Source organism: Pocillopora damicornis, chromosome 5 (genome assembly GCF_964200805.1).
Source record: "Pocillopora damicornis chromosome 5, jaPocDami1.2, whole genome shotgun sequence".
Classification (NCBI taxonomy): domain Eukaryota; kingdom Metazoa; phylum Cnidaria; class Anthozoa; order Scleractinia; family Pocilloporidae; genus Pocillopora; species Pocillopora damicornis.
This window is the reverse complement of record NC_142674.1, coordinates 23,842,376-23,856,567: the sequence shown is the minus strand read 5'-3', so window position 1 is coordinate 23,856,567 and position 14,192 is coordinate 23,842,376. Positions and strand designations below refer to the sequence as shown.

The window sequence follows — 14,192 nt, the reverse complement described above, 5'->3', positions numbered from 1 at the left end:
TCGAACGGCTTGAGCTATCCGTTCAAAAACAATTAGGAGCCGTTCGAACGGCTGGAGCTATCCGTTCCAAATAGATTGGGAGCCGTTCGAACGGCTTGAGCTATCCGTTCAAAAAAAATTGGGAGCCGTTCGAACGGCTGGAGCTACCGTTCCAAAAAAATTGGGAGCCGTTCGAACGGCTTGAACTATCCGTTCAAAAAAAATTGGGAGCCATTCGAACGGCTGGAGCTATACGTTTCAAAAAAGTTGTGAGCCGTTCGAACTGGATGTTCGTGGCGAACGGCTGGCGATATGTTTTGAAACCGTTGCTTACAATTCCTTTGGAAGGGATGTTTCGAGCCGTGATCCTGTCAAAGTTAATAGTCTTCGCACTGCGATCAGTCAAAAGTACATCGGACAGACCAAAGTTAGTTTGGTAAACACTTGAAGGTTCCTAACATAGCGTGTTTCCCCTCTGCAAGGAATTAAACTCTGCAAACCAACAGTACAGCGTCGCCTGTGTTCGGAAACGAGATGTTTACAAAGTCAATTAATGGCGCTACATTACGAATTCTGGAAATGGTTGCATGACAATTATTTTAAAAGAGAACGCAGAATATTACCGGCTTTTGTTATGGGCGTCCCCCGCGAAAACGAATTTGCTTTACTCTCAAAAGACTTATTATTTTCAAAACAGGATTAGATTTATTCTAGGTTTTCTATCAGTTTTCAGATCTAAGCGGCGCGTGTCGCATTTATCTTAATTACTGTCATTTCGTTCGAATGTTTTTGATCGGCCGTTCAACCGTTTACTTTGACCTTATCCGTTGAAAACTTCAGCCGTTCAGCCGGTCGAAATTTTCCTTCAGCAGTTCAGTCGTTCGACTTCAACCGTTCGAAACTTTTCTGAAGCCGTTCAGCCGTTCGACTTCAACCGTTCGAAATTTTCCTTTAGCCGTTCAGCCGTTCGACTTCAACCGTTCGAAATTTTCCTTTAGCCGTTCAGCCGTTCGACTTCAACCGTTCGAAATTTTTCTGAAGCCGTTCAGCCGTTCACGGCATCCGTTTTAAACGGTTTCTCTATCCGTTTGTCATCCGTTCACATACCGTGCGTTCGACCGTTCGAACGGATACCGTAAGGAACGTTTTCGCGTGAGAGGACTTACTGTCCAATTACGCTGTCCAATTAAAGCTGTACAGAAAGATAAGAGAAAAATAATGCAGCTAATGCACCAATCACATTTGAAGAAATTGTAATGGTTATGATTAGTGCCTGAATAGCCTGTTCCAGGCATTCAGTGGGTAAAACAAAGTGTGATAGTAAATGCCGCTTATAGGAGCAGAGAAGTGAAAAAGCAAGGGAGGCTTGGGTTGAGTCACTCAATGAATCCCACTTGACCCAAGCTTCTCTCGCTGTTTCACTTTTTTGTGACAGTCTTCACTCTGTTTTACTAACCTGGAGTGAGTCAATGCCTGAAACAACCTTGTGTCATTTTAAAAGTTATTTTTGTTTTATCCGTGTCAAATTAACATAATCCAATTTCATAAAGAAAATTAACAATAAATTTTGGCTACCAATTTACGGCGTCATCTCTTTTCTTTGCACTGTGTGATTAAGCAGATTTTTTCATGTCATGCAATAGCTTGGCCAAAATGGCATAGGTATCTCTTCTATTCTTTAACCGCGATTCAGTGTACTGGATAAGACTGGCTTGCAGGCTCAACACCCTTTGCCTATTGTAACAGATCATTTATATTAAAAAAGAAGAATTAAAATCAATCAAGAAAGCAGATTGTCTGCTGCAGTTAGAGCCACATGACAATTTCCCTTTATGTGCCCTTAACAATTATTTATTATTTTTATTATCATTTATACCATTTTGCCTCTGTTTAATACACCGGCGCAAAGTATTCATTGCCAAATCACCGAATATAGTCTGGAAAAAAATTGTTCGTGTGTATTTTTGTCTCTTCGGCTTCTCGGAGGTTAATAGTTCTTGCTGATCACTTTTGAGCTAAGCAATCAGCATGCGCGAAAAGCACTATTCACTTGTGTGGTATATACTAATTTTTTAATATTCAGATTTTTAACATGAAAACAGCACAAATATTCATATAATCCTTTGACATGTGTCTTACATGTAAACCAACAGCATGGTGGTCTGCCTATAAAACGAACTGAGAAATGACACCAGTTAAGGGTAGCATGCAAAATTTTCCAGCTAAACAGTAAGAAAGTCTTAGTAAAACAAAAGGTTTTTTAATATCACTTTATTCACCTCATTCTTTGCAGCTTCTGAAATTGAATTTTATGCTTCCTCTGCATCGTCTTTAGCTTTTTGAAGCTGAAAATAAAAAAAGCATGCATGAAACAATTTGGCATTCTATAATTGTGGCATTCACTATAATCATTCAAAAGCTTGACTTGACCTTCAATTCTATTGCTAGTGAATGAGCAGCCTTGTGTGAATCATGTGAAAGCAAATACTCAATCATGTCTAACAAAACAAAAGGGAGGTACCAAAAGAATGCACATCATGTGCAAAGCATGTGTTTGTCTGAATCTTACCATTTCTTGGTTCTTGGGTTTGGCTTTTTTCAGTGCTTTTGTGGCATTCTCAAACTCAACTAGTTTACACATACAACAGAAACACATCTCCTGCAGGGTTAGAAATGGTCAAAACAAGTGCATTAGACAGTTAAAATGTTCATCTAGGGACAGCAAGAAGAAACAACTAATAGGGTAAATGGGTTTTCAAAGTTAGGGCACTGGAATTGCAATCTGGAAGTACCACAACTAGCTCATCTGTACTTAATGGTTCCAGATTCAACTACTACCACAAAGCATTCCACCATTCCAGTCTTTGTTTGAAAGTTTTCCTTTCCTTTTTTGCACTGCAGTTCAAAAATGAAATGCAAATTCCCTCAAAGGGTAAACAATACAAGAGCGCTTTTCTCCTGATAAACACTCCCTTGTGCTACGTGGATGCATTTATTCTTGCCTATGACTAAAAAAATTTAATGCAATAAAGATCGAGGGGGTAAAACCCAGTCTTCTTGTTCAAGACACGCCTCCCAAACCATGCGGGAAACGGAAAATTGATTCGTCAATAGTCTGGCTGATGAATTTCTGTTTAGACATGAGGTGATCCTGAACTTTTCTCTCTGCTGTAATTATGCTCTCATCCTGGCCCACCCCAAAAGATAATAATCACCTCCTTTACCTTTCCCTAACCCCACCCATGAAAGGAAAGCCGTTATCCTTTACAGAGTTAAATAAGATCTAAGTTTTCCAATACATATTTCACATACCTTGGTAGCATGTATCTGGAATAAAGTTCTAAAGTAAAACCTAATGTGATGTCATCAGTAGTGGACATAACATCCAGTGATTCCTGAAGAAAGAAGAGGACACACACAAGTGAGACAAAACAAATTAAGTTCTTGGAATTGAAAATACTGCCAGCAACACTAGATCCTGTCTAAAAATACTACCATACCTTGACACCAATTAGTGCATTTGAAAAAGGCACAAAACTGCTGTGAAGCTAAAAAAAGCTTTTAAAATTAGCTTTTTGTTACACCCTGACATCAGAATGTATATTCTCAATACTGTTCTTGGTACATATTCTATTATACTGACAAGGAGAAGTTGTTCAACAATCAAGAGCTTCTTTGTTTTTTCTATCATTTCCTTTATTCTCATGACCTTAATGTACTATGCTGCAGTGATATGGTGAGGAGAATTTAGATGCTGATCACTTCAACAAGAGAGGAAGAAGGACACTGCATACGGGATAAGGTGTTGATGGGTCTTGTAAGCTGACTTAACCATTCAAAAATATGGAAATGTTTGCCTCTTATTTTCAGTTCTCATGATGGTTACAGCAAGTATAGAGCTAGCATATAAGATGAGGTAAAACAGTGGTTATTCACATGGGAAAAAAAAATCAGCCAAACTATATGTCTGGTCCATCATTGCTTGCATTGGAAGTTTGACATCACAGGTTAATAATGGAAAGATATGAAATAAATATTAAGTAATTATTACAAAATTATATCATTTAGCAATTTCAGACAAAGAACAACAAACCCTTTCAATTCCTTGGTACTATTATCATCACCAGCAGATGCTGTCATGATGTCAGAACTAAAATCATTCACTGCTATAATGCAACACCTAAAATTCACAAAGAAATTCAAAATTACCAAACTTACCTATACATGTACAAATATGCCATTATGGTGAGATTGTCATAATCATACATTATCATATGTTATCAAAAACAATCATATATTTTGCAACATCCTAGTACATTAAAATACTCTATGGTTGAATAATACTTCAAGTATGTCTTTGCCACCCTTATGTTGTTTTCACATGAATGTTCTTTAGATATCAATGTTTTGGCCATATTTTCTGTTAAAATTCACTGGACTGGACCATTCACCAAAATCATGAGATCTGAAGTTTTAATTCACTATTTCAGCCTACACAACCTTAATGCAGATTACACATTCCAGCAAATAAAACATTGCTACATACGTTGCTGACTGTGTACCATTTTGGTGAAGCTCAACAAAAAAACATAAGTAGAAAAACATTTATTTATTGAAGGAAATAATCTCAAAATTGTCAAATCTTACTTAGTCAAATCTTACTTAGAAGCTAAACCCATGCATGACCAAAACATTATTTCTCCTCACCACATCAATACAACACCAAGCAGGCAAGTGATGCTCTGATTGTTAGTTGATCCAAAACCAAATTCTCCCAACTAACATCATATGACTTGTGTGGAAGAAAGTTAAGGGAATTACTGAATCATAATGCACCCCTAGAAAAATATTACAACTACTGACCTCATATGTCTCCTTGGTAAGTGGTGTGTACTTTTCCACAAAATCTCTTTTCTTCTGAAATTCTTCAACAAGATCCTAACCAAAAGGAATAACTTCTGGTTATTTTTATTTCTAGGAAGGCCAAGTCATTCTTGTAATTGTTAAATTCAAAAGAAAGTTAGGTCATCTGTGAGCAGGGCCACTGTAACCCTTTAACTCCCAGAAGTGATGAACATGTAACTTCTCCCTTTAATATCAATATATTATTCAGCAAGCAGGTGATGAGAATACTCAGACTCATCAGGTACAAGATATTACCCTGATTGAACACCAAATTCTTGTAACTAATTCACAAGGAAATGTGTAGCAGCTACAGGGGAGAATTAATAATCAGATCTTGGGAGTTTGAGGGTTAATTGCACTTTGGCAAGAGTGTTTCTTCACCCACAGAAGAGAATAAGGCCTAGTAGAGCAACACAAGCTGCTGAGAGGCCTGTGAAGGATTAACAGTGATAAGGAAGGACCAAGTAATCAGCAGCTTAATCCCTGAAAGTGACTGACATCTAATTTCTCCTTACCATATCCCCACTGAATCAAACATTAAGGTCAGGAGAATAAAGGAACTGATTACAGACTAAAGAAGCTCTTGATTGTTAGACAAATTCTCCATGTCAGCATCTTAGGAAATGTCTAGAGAACAGTATGGAGAATATGCATACTGATGTTAGGATGTGAAGGGTTAAAACACTGTCTCTCTGTATGCCATAATTCAAACTACAAAAATTCATATTTCACAGCCCTGAATGAGACATACACTGTATGTATGATCCAAAACCAAATTCTCTGAACAAACATCATATGAATTGTATGGCAAACAGTAAAGAGAATGACTGAACCATAATGCACCCCTGGAGTAAGATTCTATTTGGAAAAATATAACAACTACTGACCCCATATGTCTCCTTGGTAAGTAGTGTCAGTACTCCTCCACAAAATCTCTTTTCTTCTGAAATTCTTCATCAAGATCCTAACCAAGAGGAACAACTTCTGGTTATTTGTATCTCTAGGAAGGCTAAGTCATTTGCATAATGGTTAAATTAAAAAAAAAGTTAGGTCATCTGTGAGCAGGGCCTCTATAACCCTTTAACACCCAGAACTGATAAACATGTAACTTCTCCCCATAATATCCATACATTATTCAGCAAACAGGTAATCAGAATACTCAAACTCATCAGGTACAAGATGTTACGCTGATTGAACACAAAATTCTCGTAGCTAATCTACAAGGACAAGTGTAGCAGCTAGAGGGAAGAATTGAAAATCAGATCTTGGGAGTTTAAGAGTTAATTGCTCTTTGGCTAAAGTGCTTCTTCACCTGCAGGAGAGAATGAGACCTGGAGCAACATGAGCTGGTGAGAGGCCTGTAAAGGGTTTAACCCTTTAACTCTCACAAGTGATCAACATGAAACTTCTCCCTATAATATCCATACATTATTCAGCAAGCAGGTAATGAGAATATTCAAACTTGTCAGGTAGAAGCTGCTATCTTGATCTAGTATCAAGTTCTCAAAACTAATTTATAAGGAAATACGTAATAGAAGCTAAAGGGGAGAATTTACAATCAGATCTTGGGAGTAAAAGGTTTAACACTGATAAAGAAGGACCAAGTATTCAGCAGTTTAGTCCCTTAGAGTGACTGACATCTAATTTCTCCTTACCATATCCCCCCTGAATCAAACATTGAGGTCAGGAGAATAAAGGAGCCGATCACTGACTAGAGAAGCTCTTGATTGTTTGACAAATTTTCCATGTCAGCAACTTAGAAAATGTTTATAAAACAGTATGGAGAATATACATACTGATGTTAGAGTGTGAAGGGTTAAAACACTGTCTCTCTGTATACCACAATTCAAACCACAGTTATTCATATTTTAGAGCCCTGAATGAGACATACACTGTATGTAATTAAACAATAATCCAGTGATATCACAATTTTACTAAATAAAGACTTCTTAGATAAAAAAATCAAAACAAAACAAAAAAACTTAAAAAAATCCTGGAACATTTTGTACCTTGTGACTATGATGCCTGAGATCATCCACAGCTCATAATATAGACTTGTCCTAGGACCCTTTTTCACTTTGCTTCACACTGCAAGCTATGTAATTAAAAAAAAGTGTTTATACCTTACACTGTAAGTGTATGAACATGAGAGATGCCATTAAGCCACTGATCACTGAGTTGAAAAGAGACTAATTTCTCAGAGCAAGGAGTTTAATAATGATTATCAAACTTAGTTTTACCAAGCTGCAACAGACATTTTGTTACAAAAGAAATCCCCCAGGCATATACATACAATCAGCAAGAAAATTGTCAACACACTACCACTGAAATGGCAATATTCTGGAATAGCATACCAATTACATTCCTTACTTTCAACTCTTCTTCTCATGTAAAATGTTTTTTAATTGTTTTACACCATTCTACAACATTGACTGGTGGAAGAGCTTATTGCATTGAATTGTAGTTCAATTTTCACTCCATTTCTACATAATTCCTTAGAGGTGGCTCAGTGGATGTTGTGTCAACTGATTTTATCTTTAAAACATTTATGACCCCTTAAGATGAAAATAGTCATAATTATTGTTGATTTTATGAAAAATATACCTATGGAGTTCAAATCAAGTGTTCTTTTGCCATAGTATGTCAGTTTACAAATTTTGTGGAAAAAATCACCCATACTCACAGGGATCGTGGCCAAATATCTGTAAGAGCATCTTATTATTTGAAAAACTCGCATTTTCCTCTTTCAAAAACTTTTGCAAATCTTCATCTTTTGAAAAGGCTGGGTGGCTGACAACAAGTTGAAAAAATCTGAAAAACATCAAAAATTGTAATTCTTGAGATGGGCTAATATGCAATTTGTAAACATGTGAATCAACAGTGTCTCCCAGAAAGTATATTAAATTTTAGAGAAATAATATCTTCAAGAAAAACTGAATCTTTCCTGAGGAAGTTTCTCTAAGATCTGTTTGTTGTTGGGTTGTTTTCTTGATCATTTTTGTTTTACTTCACCAGTTCACTGGGAAAAACAACTTAAATGGAAAATGAACCCTTTATATCCCAACAGTGACTAACATCAAATTTCTCCTTACAATATCACACCTAAATCACAAGTTAAGGTCATGAGTGTAAAGGAAATGATCATCAACAAAAGAAGCTTTTGATTGGTAAACAAATTCTCCTTGTCAGCACCTTAGGAAATGTATAAAGAGCTGTATGGAGAATACAAATACTGAATTTAGGGTGTAAAGGGTTAAAAAAAAACTTTCCCAACCCACTGTTTTTCTTTTCAATACTCTGTAATCTGCTGTAAATCCATACAATTACTGAACTGTTCCCTTTTCCTATTCCTGCATTACTCCTTTCCATTGGTTATCCTCAATTTCTTTACTCCACCATAAACTTTGTTTCAACATTAAAATATACCTGTTTTTCTCTTTTCTTCCACTTCTCTGAACATTCCTCTGTAACCCAAATCCGCATCGTCCCTGAATTTCTGTCTTACGAGTCCTTCATGATGCGTAGTTCAGTAGCTCGATGTGCTGCGCTTGGTAACCACCCTGTCTCACTTCGCCAACAAACCACCAGCAGAGTTCTATTTGTGTAGAGCGTCAAGAGGATGGTTTCCAAATGACAAAGTACCGGCTGTATCCATGGAAAATGCCTTATGGCATCGATGCTACTGACTCTAGACAGTTACTACCAAAAAGGCAAAGTTAGCAGCCATGTAAAGCTTTTTTGGCCTTGTTAGGCCTGATAAATAAGGCGTTGCTAAATAAGGGGCTTGGTTAGCTTATGAAAAAATGTTTTGAATTACATATGGTACATTTGCAGAAAGAATTAGAGGTGTGGAGGCCCCATAGTCTGCGTGTTGGAGTCTGAGTCGAGAGATTCCTATTCAACCCTTGGGCATAATTTTCAAAGTTCTACTAACTTCAGAAGAACAAATATAACATTTACAATTAAATTATACGTAATGATGATGCGAGTCTTTGTCTCGAAAGAATCATGGCAAACAAAACCCGTCTAGCCTGTTAACTTCCCAGGTTTTTCGAGAAACGGGCTTCTGGTCTTGTTCATAGGAAGGGATTTTTTCACAACCCCAAGGCCTCTCTCTACACAGGATTACAAATGAGTACCGCTGAACAGTGAGCCTGAAACGAATCGTCTCTCAGCTAACTGTTGCATTTCAAATATCTATATCAATCATTTACAACATGGAGTCCTTGCTTTGGGAGTCAAAGATCCGATTGCATTTGTAACTCATCCGCGTTTTGCCACTGTGTAGGATTTTCTAAAAAGTTTTTTTTAAACAAAACAATCAGCAATTATTCATTTTAAAAACTTCTGTTACAGAAACACGCCGATGACTCTGCTTAAAATTCAGTTCCACTACCTCGCTGATCAGTGCAGCCAGCAAATTAATCAGCAGATCGCCAGCAACTTTATCGCACTTCACACCACTTATTTGGGACCAGATAATGACTGCGATTCACTTGGGCTATGCACATTCGAAAATGTCGAGGTGGAATGTGGAGACCAGACAGGAACACTTCGAAAAAGAGACTTAGGAAGTAATCCCCTCTCATCAAGAATTTCACTTTCCATTAGTTTTGATTTGAAAGTTCCACTGCCCGAGAACACGACTGAAGCTGATCTTAATCAGACAACTGAAGAAATTTCCAGTAACCTATTATTAAAGTTTAACAGAGCAGATGTGAATCTAAAATATCAGTGGGATTTCCTTAGTTTTCGATGCTTCAAAACCACCTCAAGTCCGCTTCGTGCGCCTTTTATGTGATAATGCACAGATTCTAAGAGCTCCAAATGCGGTGAGCAGGGTTTGTTATCATCAAATTCCTAAGAATCTCAAAAAACAAAGTGACTGGTTGACTAATGTGCTTAAAAGATTCTTATTTTGTCCAATGATGTTGGTTACGCTGGCATTTTTCTATAAGCGAGTATTCTAAAATAAATTTTTTTAACATTTTGGACAAACAGGAGCAGCGAGAGGTATGATGCAAATGAAAGAATAGCCGGAGAATTTTTATTTTACATTTGCCAAGTACTTCCCTGTAACTATGAAATTTTCTGAAATGCCCGAGTTTTCCAAAACGGCCGTAAAAGTAATTTCACTTCCGCTTTATAATTGGTTTGTTTAAAAATATAGGTGTTATAGGATTAGCTGCCTACTCTAGATCAAAAATTTTTCAAAGGCGCAGAATTTCCTCGCAGAAGGCATTCCAAAAAATATGGGAGTCGAAAAAAACGCATTGAAAGTGCATACTCTAACTTAGACTAGAATCTTCGTATAGCTTTTAAGGACCTTGATGTTTAGGGAGTACTTGGTTAAAGGGCATGTAAACCCAAAAAACGTTCATTTCCTTTTCACATAGATGTTTAGTAAATATATCAAGTACACCAAAGGTACTATTCGTTTTTTCTCAAAAGTCCATTTTCACTCTGTAAAAGCTCTTCCAAATTCGAAACATTCGCCATCTTGAATGGCGCCATCTTTCCTGTGACGTCACGGGTGGATCCTCCAAAGTCTCGTTTTATAATCGCGTGAGGCACGAAGGAGTCTTTTCTACACCCGTTGTTTGCTGGTCTCGTCATGATTTTTTTACGTACAGTTTGCTTCAATATAATCAATTTTTTCGTAATGGTGAAGCGTTGTGCCGTCCAGTTTTGTACTGATTCAAACAAAACTGGGCATACAATGCAAATATTTCCAAATGACGCAAATTTGAAGCGACAATTTGTGAAATTTGTTCAAGTGAAAATAGCCGATTTCGTCGAGCCGTTCGAACGTTCTGTTGTTTGTAGCAGTCATTTTTATTCCTGGTGCTGTACCGACGATTCAGGCCTCACCAGAAGCAAATTATTCGGAAGACGAAAAACGACCCACACAGTCGGCAGACGACGAGGATTCGGAAGTGGCTGACCAAACTGAGAAAGAAGTTGAGCTCTTCAAAAGTTAGAGGTCAACAGAGAAAGTACAAAATCGATTTACATGAGAACGTTTCGTTAATTAAACAACAATAGCTTTATTGGTTCTCTAAAAACATCTTTTTTCTCATTTAATGAAAGATTATGGGGAAGCCAGTTGTTTGGGAGCCGGCGCTGAGCCCGTAAAAGACACTGACATGTCTGAACCTTTGCCTGTCGAAACACGTATCAAAGAAAGAGAATTCGTTGATATCAGTGTGTTATAACGTGATCTGGAATTTTGTCGGTTCTATACAAAGAATTCTATACAGGATCCCATAATCAACCCTTATGTTCTATAAGAAAATCCATGCCAGCCCCACTTAGTGCTTCCTTTGAGAAACCCTGCAGAGAAACAGCAGAAGAATTTGTGTCACGGTTTTCACAGCAGTGAAAATACATTCAAAGGTCAGTAGGACAATATTCATCATTTTGAGTACAACTTAAAAGATCCTGATTTCAGCTTGCAAAACTATCTTTTCAATAATGCAAATCGAAGCAAACACAAACAAGGTTGGATAATTATGAAGGCCACACAAGGAAATGCACATGATACAACTTGTTTTATCGATGGAAATGCTTCTGAGATGAAGGATATTGTTTACCGCACAAGATAGCACAGCGACCCTAAAGTGTTTGCTGAGATATCCCCAACACCAACGAACAAGCTATCTGTAGGCAATTTAGCGAAATTTCCTGCCAGGAAAGAAGCGAAAAACAACTAGCTCTAGTATTGTATTATTAAATCAATGGCAGAAACAACTCGAGTAAATCGATCTCAAAATGTAACAAAACAGATGAAACAGAAAATATTTAGCTTAGTCGTTTCTGGTGTGATTATCTGTGCTTTACTGCTGCCTGTAAGCGTACTTGGCCGTCTCCAGCACCCAGAAATCGAGGCAAATTGACTGAAAACCTGGATGCTCAGTGATACAACTTATCTGGGTTTCAGGCCATTTTGCCACAATTGCCCGATTTCCGTACAACAAACACTTTCATGAGTTTTCGGCATTGGTTGACAAGTTCCACACTCGCACCTTTGATAATTTTATATAAAACACTCTCAGAAGCTCAAGTTTAAAAAAATTCTGTTGCATTCCTTTAGATTGTACCCTCGCTGTATTGCATTTTCATGTCAAATACAAATACTGAATCACAAAGTAAATTAAATACCAGTCTGAGTTTCCGAGACGGTCGCATCGCTGTCGACATGTTCTGTACTGTCTTCGTGCGGATCGCTTCGGTGAACCCTACGCGGCGGACGTGGCCCAGACTCTCCTAAAGATTCTGGATTATCCCCAGCGCTGTCATGTACTAAGCTTAAGGCATTCGAGTCGCTACCTTCTGAAAAAACATCTTCCGAACTACCGCTACTTACACGAACTCCCACACCAGTTCTACTGGGAAATATGTGTTGCGCAATATTTTGGTTCCACCGCTTACGTCACGACTTCTCGCTATTGTTTTTACCGGAAATGGAATTTCAGTTGATAATGCCGATCTTCTCCTAAAATAAGTCGAATTGGACAAAACTAATTTCAAATTCGTTTTCTACGCCACTTTTTACATAGTATAAGAAAAACATGTATTTTTGGGTTTACATGCCCTTTAAGTTTAGACCCTATCGTAAGTAATAAGAAAGATGTAATTAACTCAACGAAGGAAGTATATCATAACCAAGCACCAAAAAATCATTCTTTCAGCTGAATCAAAGTACAAAACCTCTCTCTTGAAAATGAGTTTCCGCGCATGAGGTTGAAGAATGATTGTAATGTGATTATCGAAAACACAATGCACTTGCCTTGCTATACAAACAGGTGCTTCAAACAGCACTGAAATAGCTTTATAAACAGCTTGATGATACGTCAAACACTTTGAATATCTTCTACCCTTTTTGTTATTTATAGTGAGCTGTCCTGTTAGATACTTACACAATACCTCAGATTGCCAGGCATGCGCAGTGGATCTTTACCAGGATAAAGAGGCGCAGACTTCTTGTGTTCCTTGTCCATTCGGAACATCAACATTCGGCGAGTTCGCATGGCAAGGAAACTGTGAAGGTCTTTATGACGAATTTATTAGTACCGCTGTAAACAATATTCGTATTTGACCGCTTGCCAATTCTTATCTTCATCAGGAATTCCAAAACATCAAATGCCGATGGGCAAGGGACATCAGGTCACCTTCTCAATGTCATCATTGCCATGGCAATAGTTGTACCAGTCATTGTAATAGTTGCCATCGCCATCTTTTGTGTGTGGAAGCAAAGAATGTAAGTCAAAAGCATCTTTTCCTTTTTTTTTTTTCTTTTTTTTTATGGTTGTCATTATCGTCACCATAAGAATTTCTTATTGTTATTTTTACTGCCGTCGTAGTTTTTCAAAAGTGGAATAGAAACCGATAGAGTTCAGTTGCAATGGAAGATAAAGAGGTGAAAAGGCTTGGGAAGGGTAAATTGGCCTGAGCAAAGCAAGGGTTATGGTGGGGTAACCTGTTGTTCAAGCAAAATTGCCAGAGCTAGTAAAATACATGTATCAGTAAAATAACAACAGGAAGCATTTAACAAATCGTACTGAATGCCAGGCTTATTCATCGCCGAAAACCATTTCCTTCTTCCCCTCTCCCCTCCCCTCCACAACAATCCAGCATATGAAGATCCAATGAATACCCGTGTCTATGAGGAAATTGAAGAATTGCAGTTTCCGAGTCCTCATTCCCATTATCAGTTACTGAATACGGAACCACATACTTACGCGGAGCTTCGAAACAGTCACTCTGAAGCCTAGGGAAATAGTTTGACGACTTCAGATCATCTGATTTGAGATCCCTTTTTTGTTTTAGTCCTGCCTTCACCGGTCTAAGCCGTGGATATGCAAAGCATGGGAAAAAGCAACGCGTTGACGCGGCCTAGGAAGTCTGGGGAGAGCATATAACGTAAATATACGAACAGATCAGTTCCTCCGAAGCCTTTTTTTGTCGTCCAGTAAGTTCGTGAATTCCATCAGCCATCCACTCCTTTCGGACTCCATCTCTAAATGGTTTGTTCAAAGATACATCGAGCGGCTGGAGAAGGGAAGTTCGCGTTTGAAGGAAGTGTTCACAGTATCTGTCATGTGAGCTTCAAATGAGTCGTAAACAAGCAAGCTCTTTCTCCTCCCCAGGCCACCGATCCGTGCACTTTTACTTTCTTTGTTGCGATTTTAACGTATGCAAATTAGGACGTGCTTGACAAACAATAGAATCCGTGTAAAATACGCACCGCGATTTTGATGCTTGTTTTTATGGGAAAAAAAGTGCGCATTATACACGGGTAAATACGG

General features: G+C 37.9%; 1 protein-coding gene and 2 long non-coding RNA genes across 3 annotated transcripts in view; all 3 read right to left on the bottom strand.

The window, feature by feature from the left end:
• Positions 1-2,780: 2,780 nt before the first annotated feature.
• LOC149046066 (uncharacterized) lies at positions 2,781-4,714 on the bottom strand. The gene is made up of 4 exons (XR_016186621.1): positions 4,526-4,714; positions 4,073-4,159; positions 3,292-3,374; positions 2,781-2,874 (listed from the first exon to the last, which is right to left on the bottom strand). It is a non-coding gene; the product is annotated as an uncharacterized LOC149046066 (long non-coding RNA).
• The window catches only part of LOC113680949 (sorting nexin-6-like), a 47,457-nt gene continuing 37,918 nt past the window's right edge, over positions 4,654-14,192 (bottom strand). The window contains exon 9 of the mRNA XM_089206505.1: positions 4,654-4,917. Within this exon, the coding sequence (XP_089062631.1) occupies positions 4,729-4,917 (189 nt within the window). The 3' untranslated portion in view covers positions 4,654-4,728. The remainder of the gene's footprint in view (positions 4,918-14,192) is intronic.
• Positions 5,718-8,583, bottom strand: LOC149046065 (uncharacterized). Its single transcript, XR_016186628.1, has 4 exons — positions 8,311-8,583; positions 7,568-7,695; positions 6,894-6,979; positions 5,718-5,848 (listed from the first exon to the last, which is right to left on the bottom strand). It is a non-coding gene; the product is annotated as an uncharacterized LOC149046065 (long non-coding RNA).